Genomic DNA, 14,972 nt, shown 5'->3' with positions numbered 1-14,972 from the left:
TCAAGGGTCGGTCGGTTCCCCCCGCCCTTCCCGCCCTCCCTGCGTCCCGGAGATTACCCCGCGGGCTGCTGCGCCCCCATCGAGGGCTCCGCTGAGGGGGCTCCAGCCGTCCCCGCCAGTCACTGAGCAGCGGCCTGCGAGCGCCTCGGGACGGTCTCCATGGCAGGGCCGTCGCCGCCTCCCTTAGCAACGCGGCCCAGACCCACCCCGGAGTGATTGATTGACTGACGGGCCGGCGCCTACCGCGCCGCAGCCAATCAGGAACCGGGGTGCTGAGGCGGCGAGGAAGTGGCCAATCCCAGCCGGCTTCTGGAGAAGAGGCGCGGGGGTCATATGGCTGGACAAGATGGCGGCCCCCACGGGAAGGGCGTGCGCGGCGCTGCGAGGGGCTTCCGCGCTGTGAAACGGCTGCTGTCCCTTCTGCGGCTGCTCATCGGGACAAGGCGGAGGAGAAACTTCTCGGTGGGTTTTTTAAAAGAATTAACTGAGATCCGTTTGGGGAGAGGAGGGAGGAAGCGGCAGTTGAGGAGGACGGCTTGGGCGAGCTCAAGGTCATTTCTGCCTGTCTGCTGGGGGATCTGCAGCGGGACAGGGTTGTGGTTTGGGGGCGGGGGGAAGCCCTCAAACAATTTGATGCGGCCGGTTTCAGCGTAAACAGAATGGGTGGTGCAGAATATGCCTCCCTAACGAGAACCGGGGCGCATCCCTGAGCATACTTCTTTAGAAATATCAAAAAGAGTCCAGTAGCACCTTTAAGACTAACCAATTTTATTGTAGCATAAGCTTTCGAGAATCAAGTTCTCTTCGTCAGATGCTCTGTATCAGGCATCTGACAAAGAGAACTTGATTCTCGAAAGCTTATGCTACAATAAAATTGGTTAGTCTTAAAGGTGCTACTGGACTCTTTTTGATTTTGCTACCACAGACTAACACGGCTAACTCCTCTGCATCTTTAGAAATAGAATCCGTTTATTTTATTTTTTCAATTGGGCTTGTTTTTGTATGATTGAAGACTTGTTATTTAACCTTTCTCCATCTCCCCTCCCCCAGTAATATAGTAATATTTTTCTTCAATATAAAATAGCTTTAAGTTCGTGATTAAGCAAAGTAAACTGAAAAACTAAGAATGTGTAGAGGATGTTTTTTGTTGTTAATATATTTTGCATTCTGCCAGGTTTCGGGAACCACAGATCTCTTTGTCAGATGCATCTGGCAGGGAGAGCTGTGGTTATCGAAGGCTCATACTGCATTGGAATTGGATGGTCTAGTTGTTTGGCTGCTACAAACTAACAGGGCAAACTCCTTTGAAGCCAACTGATACACACACTAAAAGGAGATGTTTACATATACTAGCAAAGGAATGTTTTGATTGCACCCTCCCCCTTCCTCCCCCTAATTGCCTCTTCTCTCTCCTCCTCTTCTGTATTTGACCAGTCTCTGTATCAGGCATCTGACGAAGAGAACTTGATTCTCGAAAGCTTATGCTACAATAAAATTGGTTAGTCTTAAAGGTGCTACTGGACTCTTTTTGATTTTGAAAATAAGAGTCACTGTAAAACAATAGTGTTTGATCCAATCGGTTATGTTTCTTACAGTTCTGGTCTTGTGGGATAGTGGAGGGAGGTCAGTCTAGCAGAAAATGGTTTTTAAAATAGGAACTGCCTGACCTTTCAAAACATGCATGACCTCCCATGATTACAATTGAAGGTGCTGGTAATCTCTCCAAATGTCAGTTATTATGATGAGAAAGATATTTGTGGAGTGCCTGTATAATATAGGGACTGGCTTAGTTCTCAGTTACTCCCATTAAATTATATAGGATAAATTTGATGGATTCTCATTTGTGACGTGATTTATGAGAACAAAACTGGCTCAGGTACTGGTATCTTGTGTGTCAGGTTTAATATCATGTTGCCCCTAGTTAGGGATGCTTGATCACCTGCTGGTTGGCTAACGTCCTGTTCAGCATTTGCAAACAGAGATCTAGTTTTTCATCAGTGGGTTTGATAGTTTGTCAGTATTTTCATGGATGTTGACCCGGTTGTTTTTGCTATATCCCTTGCTAACAATACAATGCAATTGGCTTTTTGCACACAAGCGTTCTCACACAGTCCAATTGAGTTCTATTACCCATGTCTTTGCTGCATAACTTTGCAGGCAATTATATTAATATCACACATTAATATAATAGAGACCATAGCGGTTAAGTGGCTGGGCTATGAATCAGCAATCTACTGGTTCGAATCCCATAACTGCCCTTCCTCTCAGTCCCAGCTGCTCAGCTGTATTGTGGGGATAATAATGATATTGAGTTTGTTCACCACTCCAAGTGGAGCACTAAGATGTCCAGAAGGGCAGTTTATAAGCACACTGCTGTTGTTATATATTAATCATCACTAAATGCTGTTTCAATAAAATTTTACCTTTTAGTGTTTGTCTAAGTAGTCCTTAATGATGCTAATGTCTGATGATCAATTTTAAATTTGCAGTTTTGGGTAAAGCCCACGCAGACCCCTTTGGCAAGCATTCACAGCTGCTCGGCATGAACTGAAGAAACTGAGTGCTTGCCTTATATCTGACCACGGTAAGTTCTACGGTCAAAGGTATTTGTGGTGAAGTTTGCAGCAGTCCTAGCCCTAATTATGCTTTTACCACCCATGAAAGCAATTGTGGAAAGAGCCTTTAAAAGGCTTATATTGCTGGAGAGTGGGTTTTAATGGCTGTAATTTGGGGTGCTGTTCCATGGTGTAAAACTTCAGACACTTAAGTGTCTTGAGTCTAGTGTATCCCCAAACTGTACACCTTGGCTTTAGTTGACCTCTTGAGAAAAAGTTAAGCATTGCACTTGGGGGAAACGTTGAGGCCAGACCTGCCCATAGAGCTCAGTTGAAACAAGTGAGAACTTGGGCTTATATATTTTCTTTCTCTAAAAAAATCAGAGCAACTGAAATGTGTTTTCCCTGTGAGGGAGGGTTGTTGTAACACTGTGTGTGTGACTAGCTCAAGCTCACCTGGCGAGCTTCCATGGCAGAGTGGAAATTCAAATTGTGGTCTCCAGGACCCCCCTGTAAAATTACAAAGCTAGACCCCTTCAACGTCAGCAGTAAAACTGTCTCTTGTGCCATTCTGTCAGCGCTATGCAGTTTTGCTTGGGAGTTTGGTCACAACATAATGTAACATCTCTTAGGAGCTGACACAGCAGCTGGCTGATCTAGGAGGCGACCTTTGACTGAAAATCTGGATGAAATCGGTTGCATAGGTACCAGGCAGCCTCCTTTTGATAACAGCTTCATAAAACACGGCTGAAGACATTAAGCGCATTCCCATTTTGGTTGCCTGTATTCTTGTGAAGGATGTTATGATGTATGTTGAATTTGTTTTTATCCGTCCCAGCCTGCTCAGTAAGCTAAAATGGCAGGAGACAGTCTCGATCCTACCTTGGAAAGAGGGAGTAACATTGCAAGAGACCGGGCTGAAATTTTGAAAGAGAGGTTTGCGCAGCTTCCACCAGCTGATCGGTAAGTCATGGCCCTTTCACTTCTGAGCTTGTTCCTGTTGGCAGACCATTTACAGGTATACCAGATACATATGTTTAGCAGAATTGAAAGTATTAGAAAGTATTGAACTTGGTGAAAGGTCTCTACTTTCTCCCCTCCTTCCCATTTGTAAACATGCAATGGTTCTTGACCTGGTTGACTGGATAAAGATGGATTGGGGTGTGTGTGCGCTGATTATAGGCACAGGATGCCCTTTAGTGATGAAGAATAGTCCATGCTGTGCAAAACTGCAGTTTCCTTCATCTGCTAGAGGACTTACTTGGCTGTCTCTGGCATGAATATAGCCATTCTGTGTAGATCATCTCATAACTAGCATTTTTTCAGTGTTCTCTTTATGACAAGTAAATTATATTTAGCTGTAGCTAGGTTGTTAAGAGGCCATGAGACTCCTAAAGATTAACAAATTTGTGGAGGTACATAGGCTTTCACCAGCCAGAACCTACGTAGTGTTATTGGCCAAAATGACTGAAGGAGACATGTGTAGCCTATGCATTCATAAGGATGTATGCAATTTAAAACACAACTTTTTTTTTCTTCACGGATTAGCAAGTTTTCACACAATTTTCTAGCTTTGTAAAGGCGTGCCAGATCTCCAACCAGAGATTATGCCTGTCTCTTAGGAAGCATCGAGCTCTGGTTCTGGCACTCCCTAGCCTGCCTGAAGCATGGCTTGTATTTCTCTTGATGCCTTTGGGCTTTTCAAAAAGACAGATACTGTCTCTAGGGATCAGTCAGGCAACCTTAAGCTGAAATCCTTGGGAGGCAGTTTTATTGATTTCCATACCACTTATCTGCCCAGTAAACATGTGGGATGACAGTCCCAGTCTTAAGACATACTTAAGAATTTTACTCATTAACAAAGTTACTATTTTATGATTGCCGGCCCTCCAGAACAACTGGCTTGTCACTGTGTGAAATGGTACACTAGGCAAGATAGACCACTGGCTGGTCTAATCCAGCAAAGGTCCTCTTACATTATGATTCTGGTTATTCTACTTTACTGCTACAAGCATTGGATAGCATTGGCGACATTTAAGGAGCTCTCAAGAACACCACATTCCTATGGCTCTAGCATTAGATCTATTTCTATTACAAATGACAGGCAGAGTCCTAAGCAATATACCATATTCGTAGGAAAGCAAAGTTAATAGTTGCAAGTAGTGGTTCTAAGAAGTCTTTTTTCTCTCGTTTCTTCAACAGGAATTCATTTTACAGTGGAATCCTCATCCTTGCAGCGAATGCAGGCGTGTGCGGCTTAATCGCAAATACCTTAATTGGGCGTGCACTGAATATAACCCAAGCTAGAGTTGCATCTGCTCTGCCCATGGCAGTCTTGCCATTCCTCTCTACTGCGGCTGTTTACGAAGCTTCCATTTCCCAGCCTTTAATGGAAGGTATGGCACTCCATGCTCATGCTAAGCCTTAACAGTTGATATGTCTCCATGGTAACTATCTTGCATTGCACAAACGGCAGGGAATTTGCAAGAGACACTGTTCGGTGGCTACACCCACACTTGAACCCACCCTTCAGTTCTACTGGCATTAGAGCAACCTGACGAGAAATAGACAGGCTAAAGGACGCCCCCCCCCTCCCCATTATTCTGGAGAGTTCCAGAATAATGAAGCTTGTTGGCCCTTCAAAGACTGGCAGCATTATTATGGCGTAAACTAGAATCTCTTTGATTAGATGCATGAAGTGGGTCTAAGGTTGGTAGATGTATTCTGATTATATTCTGCAGAGAAAATAATTATATAAATGGGAGTCAGCGGCAATGAAACACAAAAGTCTGACCCAGCTACACAAAGGCCATACAAGATAAGCAAAGTGACCCTTCAATGCATTACTGGGATTATACTGTAACTAGCAACAAAGCCCATTGTGGGAAAAATACAATGGGCTCTAGAAAGGGGAGGCGTGCAGGTGGGCATTCCCTCCTTCTCCATCACTGATAACAGCTGGATGAAGGCAGAGGGAGGGGAGGGGTGGGCATGGCCATGCCCTCTGTGCCTGATCCTGGCCGACTGAAGCGGGGGTGGGCACTGCCACCTGCTCCATGCTTGATCCCAGCCAGGTGAAGGGGTGGGTATTGCCACCTGCTCTGTGCCTGATCTTGGCTGAATGAAGGGGGGGGGTGCGCATTGTCACCTGCTCCACTCCTGATCCTGGCCAGGTGAAGGGGTGGGCATTGCTGCCTGCTCCATGCCTGATCCCAGCTGGGTGAAGTGGGGGCATGCATTGCTGCCTACTCTGCACTGGATTCCAGCAGGTTGAATGGAGGCGGGCATTGTCTCCTGCTCCGTGCCTGATCCCAGCCAGGTGAAGCGGTAGGAATTGCCACCTGCTCTGCCCCTGATCCCTGCTGGGTGAAGTTGGGGAGGCGGGCATTGCCACCTGCTCCGCACCTGATCCTGGCCGGGTAAAGGTGCGGGCATTGCCGCCTGCTCTGTGCCTGATCCCAGCTGGGTGAAGGACGGGCATTGCTGCCTGCTCTGTGCCTGATCCAGGCCAGGTGAAGGGGAGTAGGAATTAACTCATGCTCCACTCCTGATCCTGTCCGGATGAAGGGGGTGCAGGCATTACCACCTGCTCCACTCTTGATCCCAGCTGGGTGAAGGGGGGAACGGACACTTCCACCTGCTCTGCTCCTGATCCCAGCTGGCTGAAGGGGGGGCGGGCATTGCCACCTGCTGCACTCCTGATCTCAGCCGAATGAAGGGGAAAGCGGGCGTTGCTACCTGCTTTGCTCCTGATCTGAGCTGGGAGGAGATGAGCATTGCCATGTACTAAGCTCCTGATCTCAGCTGGGTGATGGCAGAGGGCGGGTATTGCCCCCTGCTCCGTGCCTGATCCCAGCTGGGTAAATGGGGGGCAGGCATTACCACCTGTTCCACACCTGATCCCAACTTGGTGAAGGTGGAGGATGAGCTTTGCTACCTGATCTGCTCCTGATCTCAGCTGGATGAAGGAGAGGGAGATGGCATTGCCCCCCTCTGCTCTTGATCCCAGCTGGGTGAAGACTAGAAGCAGGCATTGTCACCTGCTCCGCTTCTGTTCTTAGCTGGGTGAAGGCAGGGGATGAGCATTGCCACCTGCTCCGCTCCTGATACCAGATGAAGGCAGGGGATGAGCATTGCCACCTGCTCCGCTCCTGATACCAGATGGATGAAGGCAGGGGGCGGGCTTTGCCACCTGCTCCACTCCTGATGCCTGCTAGGTGAAGGCAGGGGATGGGTATTGCCGCCTGCTTCACACCTGATCCCAGCCTGTGCTTTCCACCATGGCACGCTCTCTGGAGGTCTGGCTGCCTCATCTGGACATCCCTCTACAGCAGTGCCCTCTGGTGGTGCACCAGAGTAGGAAGTGAGTTGTCTTGAATACGCTTAGCCTTTTATATAGTAGGATTTATCCAGAATAAAAGAATAATTACAAATTGTACAGTGGCTTCATTTCCAATCACTTCATAACCCAGACTAGCATCGGAAAATGACTTTATTCTAACTGCTTATTTTTAAATTAGCACTACAAATTATTTAAGCAGATATAAAATCCAGGCCGGAGTCTGCTAAATATGAGGGGTGCAGGGTTTTTCTTTCGTATTTGAAGTTGGAAGCCTCATGTTTCATACATGGTTAGATTGTCTGCTGGGGCAAGGAAGAATGGTGATCTCACCAGATTTACCTCCTTGCGTTTGCCCTGTGCTCCCTGGCTTATGTCTATACTAATCCCATGATTCTTTGGGTGGGGGGATTCAAAAGGGCACCTCCTGTCTCTCTCGTGCTCGTTGGTAAAAGTGACAAAATCCAACTCATATTCTGTCCGTTACCCTAAAGAACAAGGGGCATATATGACTTCTCAGTGCCACACTTCCCGTTGTCCAATCAGGGTTCTAGGATAGATCTATGCTTTATAGACAGCGGCGATGCCCACACCCCAGCTGCAGAGCAGGCTAAGAGATTACTTAGCTTATCCCCTAACGACACTGCCATACACTGGTGGGAAGGGTGTGTGGTGCTCCCTAGCTCCAAAGGGCAAAGCATGACGTATGCATCCAATTCTGTAGTTTTAATTTCCAGGACAGTCATTTACTGCACTGGAACAAATGAAGAAAGCACTGGAAAATGGGCAGTAGCAATTTTTTTCAGACATTTTGACCTTCCCACTGTATTGGCAACATCTTACTCCAGCAAATACAGATTTCTACAATACTGTGATCCAGCCGTGAAATAATGAGCTGCTATAGAATACTGGTTACGTGATTGGGCTGCAAATCTATTGGTTCAAATCTCACTATAACCATGACCTCAGTAGAGGAAGGCACTCCTCTCAGCCCTAGCTCCGAAGCTGTTTTGTGAGGCTGACACACGATGCTATACATATCTGATGAATTTTTTAAAAGATATATTAATACTATCATCCAGTTTTGTCCCCCTCCAGGCAAACTAAATTGTGCAACTTGTGCTGTCGTCAGAGGTGGATTAATTGGAGGCATTATGGGTTGTCTATATCCTGCACTTATAGCTATACCACTCAATGCAAGTCTTGCGTCAAGGTATATTTTTTTCTATATTTAAACCAGCTTTGTAAACATATTGCCCACCATCAGGAGCGTTGTAGTAGTTAGAGGTTCTGCTGCCCTTGATGACCAAGCAAATAGCTAAACTGCAGTAATATCCTACGTTGTGGGGACAATTTAACAATTTCAAGAACGGTCCCCCATCAGATTTTCTAAGATAATCTTGCAAGGATTTACTGTTGATCTTTGATGGAGGGATGGTAGTGTGGAACGATACTTGAGAGAAGGTGCAAATAAATGGATCCTGCTCCGAGTGGTGATCAACTAAGAGTCACGTGTGTGAAACTGATGCTATCGTGTTGGCTCACCTCTGCGATTCTTGTGTGACACTAGTCAAGTTCTCTCACTGGATTCTGAGTATAATCAGTAGTCTTTGGAACATCTGTCTGCTGTAGAATTCCTCTTCTGTGATGTCTCTGCTTGTGTATTATTTTTCCCACTCCCTGGCGCTGTTGAGATTATTCCCTTCATTGTTCCTATATTTGCATTAATATATTCCTCACTGCATTATCCCTAGCAACCTCTTGCTTCCTTTCTGTAACTTTTGAGATTGCTTACTGGGTTTAAGGGCATCCATTTGGGGTATATTAACCTTCAATATGTGTCTTCATGTAGTGGTAACTCCCTTTGGAGCAGGTATTTGGTATCAGTTTGTCATCTTATTTTTTTAAGTAAAACCAATTGCTTCTTGTGCAACAGGTTTTCCATAGTTGCCATTGGGGGGGGGGGGGGCGGTTACTAGAACGTTTGATTCAACCCTTGATGAAGTAAAATGTTCTGTTTTTCTAGATATTCCACAGCTCCTCTGCCAAGTAAGGAGAACATGTTGCGGTATTGGATGAGAGTTTGCAAACCAGTTTACAAGCGACTGAGATTTGCTGCAATCATGCAAATCGCTGTGGGCACCTACTTGAGCTCAAAGCATTATGAGATGTATATTAAAATGCTTCAGTTGCCTGAACCTGGAAGAAACCCTGAAGAAATTGGTGATTAAACTAGAATTTTTTCACCTGCTATGTCCTTGATCTTTTCCCCCATCGTGAATATAGTCTGCATGTAAACTTTAAAAAAATTTTTGTCTTCGCTGTGCTAACCTGGCAATAACAGCCCCTGTAAATGCCACATTTCTCGCCGGGATCCACAAAGTTACTCCCGGGCCTCTACAAAGAGAAAACATTTTCCCCAAAAGGGTATCACTGCATGCTCAATTCCTGCTTTGCCAATAAATGTAATTTTGCAATCCTGCCCTGCCCCGAGCTGTATCCAGCACAATGGAATGCAAAGCAGACAAAACCGACTGTTCTAATATAGGTTTAAATCTATTTCCGGTTAGGCAGCGTTGTTCTCCATACTGTTCCAGCGATTCGCTGGCTTCAATGGGAAGTGAAAAAGGCTTTGTCAATAGAGACCTTGGAAGGGAAAATTAAGAGAGTAATCTGCATAGGAACTGGCAGGTCACACTGTAAGGGCAAATTGACCTTTTAGATGATAAATAAATCCTTGATCTCTGAAATGCTGTTTAAAAAAAATACTATGATTAGATGTTGATCTTTCCCAATCCATTAGACTCAGGCAGAGCATATTCTTACTGTTTTACTGTGCAGGTAAAGTGATCCACTCCACCCATCAAAAGGTTAAAACTGAATAGACTTGGTTTTAGACATGGGGTAGTGGTTGTTAAGAAACAATTGAGAAATAACAGGTGCGCTTTAGCCACACAAGATGCTACGCCCCCTCTTGACTGACATATACACACTGGTGTATTACATGAACACAATTTTTTCAAAACTGTAAACAAATATCCATAGACTTGGAAATATTTTAAAATCAAAATTGAGGATTTCGAGTTGCTAAGTTTGAGAACCACCACCACCACCACAGTGCTGCATCTATGACTGGATTTCAAATCTCGACTAAGCTCCAGTTCCTTGTTTGGCTTATTCTTTGGCTCAGTTCCATCTGTATGTAGCAGGAACTGGCAAGTAAAATTCTTCAGGCAGTTGAGAAGGAACTCTATAAAACTCTTTTCTGAGAAATGTCTTTGCCCCCTTATGCCCCCCTCCCTCCACACAGCTGCTTCTCCATAGGGATCTCATGTCAATTCTTTATCACACGCAATAATGGTGGGGAAGAGGAGGAATATAGGAAAAAACAATTCCAGGCTTAGGCTAGTCAATATAAAAAACTACACTTGCCTGAAACAATTAAGCAGGTGTTGCAAACAAGTAAATGGCTACTAATGTTTAACGGTCAGTCAGTGTTCAAGTCCTAGTTTTGCAAATACACAGCCCTTACCACTGATGGTTCCACATCGTTTTGTCATTTGGAAATTCACCAATTCATTTGCCAAGGAACCTCTGCACACAGCAGATTCCATGTTTTGAAAGTACAGAGTTCTGGCAGACTTACTGGGCTCGCTGCTGCTTAAACAGTAGGAAAGAGCAAGAGTCCAGTAGCACCTATAAGACTAACAAAATTTGTGGGAGGGTATGAGCTTTCATGAGTCACAACTCGCTTCTTCAGGTATGGCTCAAGAAAGCTCATATCCTACCACAACTGTTGTTAGTCTCATAGGTTCTACTGGACTCTTGCTCTTTTCTACTACTACAGTCTTAGCACAGCTACTCATCTTGCTGCTTAAATAGCTGGATAGTTAAAACGTAGCAGCTGCTCCTTTGAGGCTGTCCATTATAGGGGAAAGTGTGTATAAGCTCTTTCACCAACTCTTGAAAGCTATTACTGTTCTAATTAAAGTTTCCAAGAAAAAATTCTGGAATCGGACTGAAAACAGCTTGGGTTCTAGACGGTCTGCAAACGTCACGCGTTCAGTTAAGGCAAGCCAGCAAAACTAGAAAATAAACGTTACGTTCACGCTGCTTACAACTGCCAAGATTAAGAAAAGAGGGACAGGATAAATGTTTATTGGAATTCCCACTAGATGGGCACTAAGATCAATTTCTAAAAGTGGAGGACAAAAACAATTTTATTTTATTTAAAAAGCAAAAACTTTACCCTGCTCAGGTTACATTAACGAAACCTTGTGAAACCCCAAAGACTAACACATTTACTTCTATGCAAAAAGGCCCATTGTGGGAAAAAATACAACGGACTTTAGAAAGGGGAGGGCGGGCAAGCAGGCATTACCTTCTCCTCTGTGACTGATCCCAGCCAGGTGAAGGGAAGCGGGCATCGCCTCCTGCTCCACACCTGATCCCGGCCAGGTGAAGGTGGGGAACAGGCTTTGCCACCTGTTCTATGCCTGATCCCAGCCGAGTGAAAACAGGGGGCGGTCACTGCCACCTGCTCCGCTCCTGATCCCAGCTGGGTGAAGGGGGTCAGCATTGCCACCTGCTCCACTCCTGATACCAGCCAGGTGAAGGCAGGGGCAGGCATTGCCTCCTGCTCCACACCTGATCCCGGCCAGGTGAAGGTGGGGAACAGGCTTTGCCACCTGTTCTATGCCTGATCCCAGCCGAGTGAAAACAGGGGGCGGTCACTGCCACCTGCTCCGCTCCTGATCCCAGCTGGGTGAAGGGGGTCAGCATTGCCACCTGCTCCACTCCTGATACCAGCCAGGTGAAGGCAGGGGCAGGCATTGCCTCCTGCTCCACACCTGATCCCGGCCAGGTGAAGGTGGGGAACAGGCTTTGCCACCTGTTCTATGCCTGATCCCAGCCGAGTGAAAACAGGGGGCGGTCACTGCCACCTGCTCCGCTCCTGATCCCAGCTGGGTGAAGGGGGTCAGCATTGCCACCTACTCCACTCCTGATACCAGCCAGGTGAAGGCAGGGGCAGGCATTGCCTCCTGCTCCACACCTGATCCCGGCCAGGTGAAGGTGGGGAACAGGCTTTGCCACCTGTTCTATGCCTGATCCCAGCCGAGTGAAAACAGGGGGCGGTCACTGCCACCTGCTCCGCTCCTGATCCCAGCTGGGTGAAGGGGGTCAGCATTGCCACCTGCTCCACTCCTGATACCAGCCAGGTGAAGGCAGGGGCAGGCATTGCCTCCTGCTCCACACCTGATCCCGGCCAGGTGAAGGTGGGGAACAGGCTTTGCCACCTGTTCTATGCCTGATCCCAGCCGAGTGAAAACAGGGGGCGGTCACTGCCACCTGCTCCGCTCCTGATCCCAGCTGGGTGAAGGGGGTCAGCATTGCCACCTGCTCCACTCCTGATACCAGCCAGGTGAAGGCAGGGGCAGGCATTGCCTCCTGCTCCACACCTGATCCCGGCCAGGTGAAGGTGGGGAACAGGCTTTGCCACCTGTTCTATGCCTGATCCCAGCCGAGTGAAAACAGGGGGCGGTCACTGCCACCTGCTCCGCTCCTGATCCCAGCTGGGTGAAGGGGGTCAGCATTGCCACCTGCTCCACTCCTGATACCAGCCAGGTGAAGGCAGGGGCAGGCATTGCCTCCTGCTCCACACCTGATCCCGGCCAGGTGAAGGTGGGGAACAGGCTTTGCCACCTGTTCTATGCCTGATCCCAGCCGAGTGAAAACAGGGGGCGGTCACTGCCACCTGCTCCGCTCCTGATCCCAGCTGGGTGAAGGGGGTCAGCATTGCCACCTGCTCCACTCCTGATACCAGCCAGGTGAAGGCAGGGGCAGGCATTGCCTCCTGCTCCACACCTGATCCCGGCCAGGTGAAGGTGGGGAACAGGCTTTGCCACCTGTTCTATGCCTGATCCCAGCCGAGTGAAAACAGGGGGCGGTCACTGCCACCTGCTCCGCTCCTGATCCCAGCTGGGTGAAGGGGGTCAGCATTGCCACCTGCTCCACTCCTGATACCAGCCAGGTGAAGGCAGGGGCAGGCATTGCCTCCTGCTCCACACCTGATCCCGGCCAGGTGAAGGTGGGGAACAGGCTTTGCCACCTGTTCTATGCCTGATCCCAGCCGAGTGAAAACAGGGGGCGGTCACTGCCACCTGCTCCGCTCCTGATCCCAGCTGGGTGAAGGGGGTCAGCATTGCCACCTGCTCCACTCCTGATACCAGCCAGGTGAAGGCAGGGGCAGGCATTGCCTCCTGCTCCACACCTGATCCCGGCCAGGTGAAGGTGGGGAACAGGCTTTGCCACCTGTTCTATGCCTGATCCCAGCCGAGTGAAAACAGGGGGCGGTCACTGCCACCTGCTCCGCTCCTGATCCCAGCTGGGTGAAGGGGGTCAGCATTGCCACCTGCTCCACTCCTGATACCAGCCAGGTGAAGGCAGGGGCAGGCATTGCCTCCTGCTCCACACCTGATCCCGGCCAGGTGAAGGTGGGGAACAGGCTTTGCCACCTGTTCTATGCCTGATCCCAGCCGAGTGAAAACAGGGGGCGGTCACTGCCACCTGCTCCGCTCCTGATCCCAGCTGGGTGAAGGGGGTCAGCATTGCCACCTGCTCCACTCCTGATACCAGCCAGGTGAAGGCAGGGGCAGGCATTGCCTCCTGCTCCACACCTGATCCCGGCCAGGTGAAGGTGGGGAACAGGCTTTGCCACCTGTTCTATGCCTGATCCCAGCCGAGTGAAAACAGGGGGCGGTCACTGCCACCTGCTCCGCTCCTGATCCCAGCTGGGTGAAGGCAGGGGCAGGCATTGCCACCTGCTCCACTCCTGATACCAGCCAGGTGAAGGCAGGGGCAGGCATTGCCTCCTGCTCCACACCTGATCCCGGCCAGGTGAAGGTGGGGAACAGGCTTTGCCACCTGTTCTATGCCTGATCCCAGCCGAGTGAAAACAGGGGGCGGTCACTGCCACCTGCTCCGCTCCTGATCCCAGCTGGGTGAAGGGGGTCAGCATTGCCACCTGCTCCACTCCTGATACCAGCCAGGTGAAGGCAGGGGCAGGCATTGCCTCCTGCTCCACACCTGATCCCGGCCAGGTGAAGGTGGGGAACAGGCTTTGCCACCTGTTCTATGCCTGATCCCAGCCGAGTGAAAACAGGGGGCGGTCACTGCCACCTGCTCCGCTCCTGATCCCAGCTGGGTGAAGGGGGTCAGCATTGCCACCTGCTCCACTCCTGATACCAGCCAGGTGAAGGCAGGGGCAGGCATTGCCTCCTGCTCCACACCTGATCCCGGCCAGGTGAAGGTGGGGAACAGGCTTTGCCACCTGTTCTATGCCTGATCCCAGCCGAGTGAAAACAGGGGGCGGTCACTGCCACCTGCTCCGCTCCTGATCCCAGCTGGGTGAAGGGGGTCAGCATTGCCACCTGCTCCACTCCTGATACCAGCCAGGTGAAGGCAGGGGCAGGCATTGCCTCCTGCTCCACACCTGATCCCGGCCAGGTGAAGGTGGGGAACAGGCTTTGCCACCTGCTCCATTCCTGATCCCAGTTGGTTTAAGGAAGGGGGGGTTGGCATTACCACCTGCTCTGCTCTTGATCCCAGCCGGGTGAAGGGGGGCGGGCATTGCCACCTGCTCTGTTCGTCATTCAAGCCTGGGCTTCCCGCCACAGTGCACTTTCTGGAAGGCCTGGATTCCTCGCCTGGGCTTCCCACCGCGGGAGCACCCTCTGATGGTGCACCAGTGTAGGTAGTGAGTCGTTGGAACACACTTTTTTATATAGTAGGATAAGCCTTTGTGAGTCAGACACACTTTGTAATCCAAGAAATTCATCAGTGACTACAAATTATGACTAAAGGGAACCTCCACATCCAGAGGCAGTAAACCCCTTCATACCAGTGCTAACAGGCCACAGGAGAGGAAGGCCTTGGCCTCTGTGCCCTGTTAGTTGCCGCTCCAAGGCCTGGCTGGTCACTGTGTGAAATGGGATACTGGACTACATGGGAGCAGTGACCTGATCCAGTACAACAACAAGGGTTAAACCCTACACCACTACTCAGCTAGGAGGAAGACT

The 14,972-nt window shown here is 49.1% G+C and overlaps 1 protein-coding gene across 1 annotated transcript; it reads left to right on the top strand.

The window, feature by feature from the left end:
- Positions 1-330: 330 nt before the first annotated feature.
- Positions 331-9,145, top strand: LOC129326025 (transmembrane protein 126A-like). The gene is made up of 6 exons (XM_054974101.1): positions 331-462; positions 2,490-2,584; positions 3,394-3,518; positions 4,758-4,951; positions 7,993-8,107; positions 8,921-9,145. Exons 3-6 carry the CDS (start codon positions 3,412-3,414, stop codon positions 9,123-9,125), a joined length of 621 nt encoding a protein of 206 aa, XP_054830076.1. The 5' UTR covers positions 331-462; positions 2,490-2,584; positions 3,394-3,411; the 3' UTR covers positions 9,126-9,145.
- The last annotated feature ends 5,827 nt before the right edge of the window (positions 9,146-14,972 follow it).

This window comes from Eublepharis macularius, chromosome 3 (genome assembly GCF_028583425.1).
Source record: "Eublepharis macularius isolate TG4126 chromosome 3, MPM_Emac_v1.0, whole genome shotgun sequence".
Classification (NCBI taxonomy): Eukaryota; Metazoa; Chordata; class Lepidosauria; order Squamata; family Eublepharidae; genus Eublepharis; species Eublepharis macularius.
This window is presented reverse-complemented; position numbering and strand designations above follow the sequence as displayed.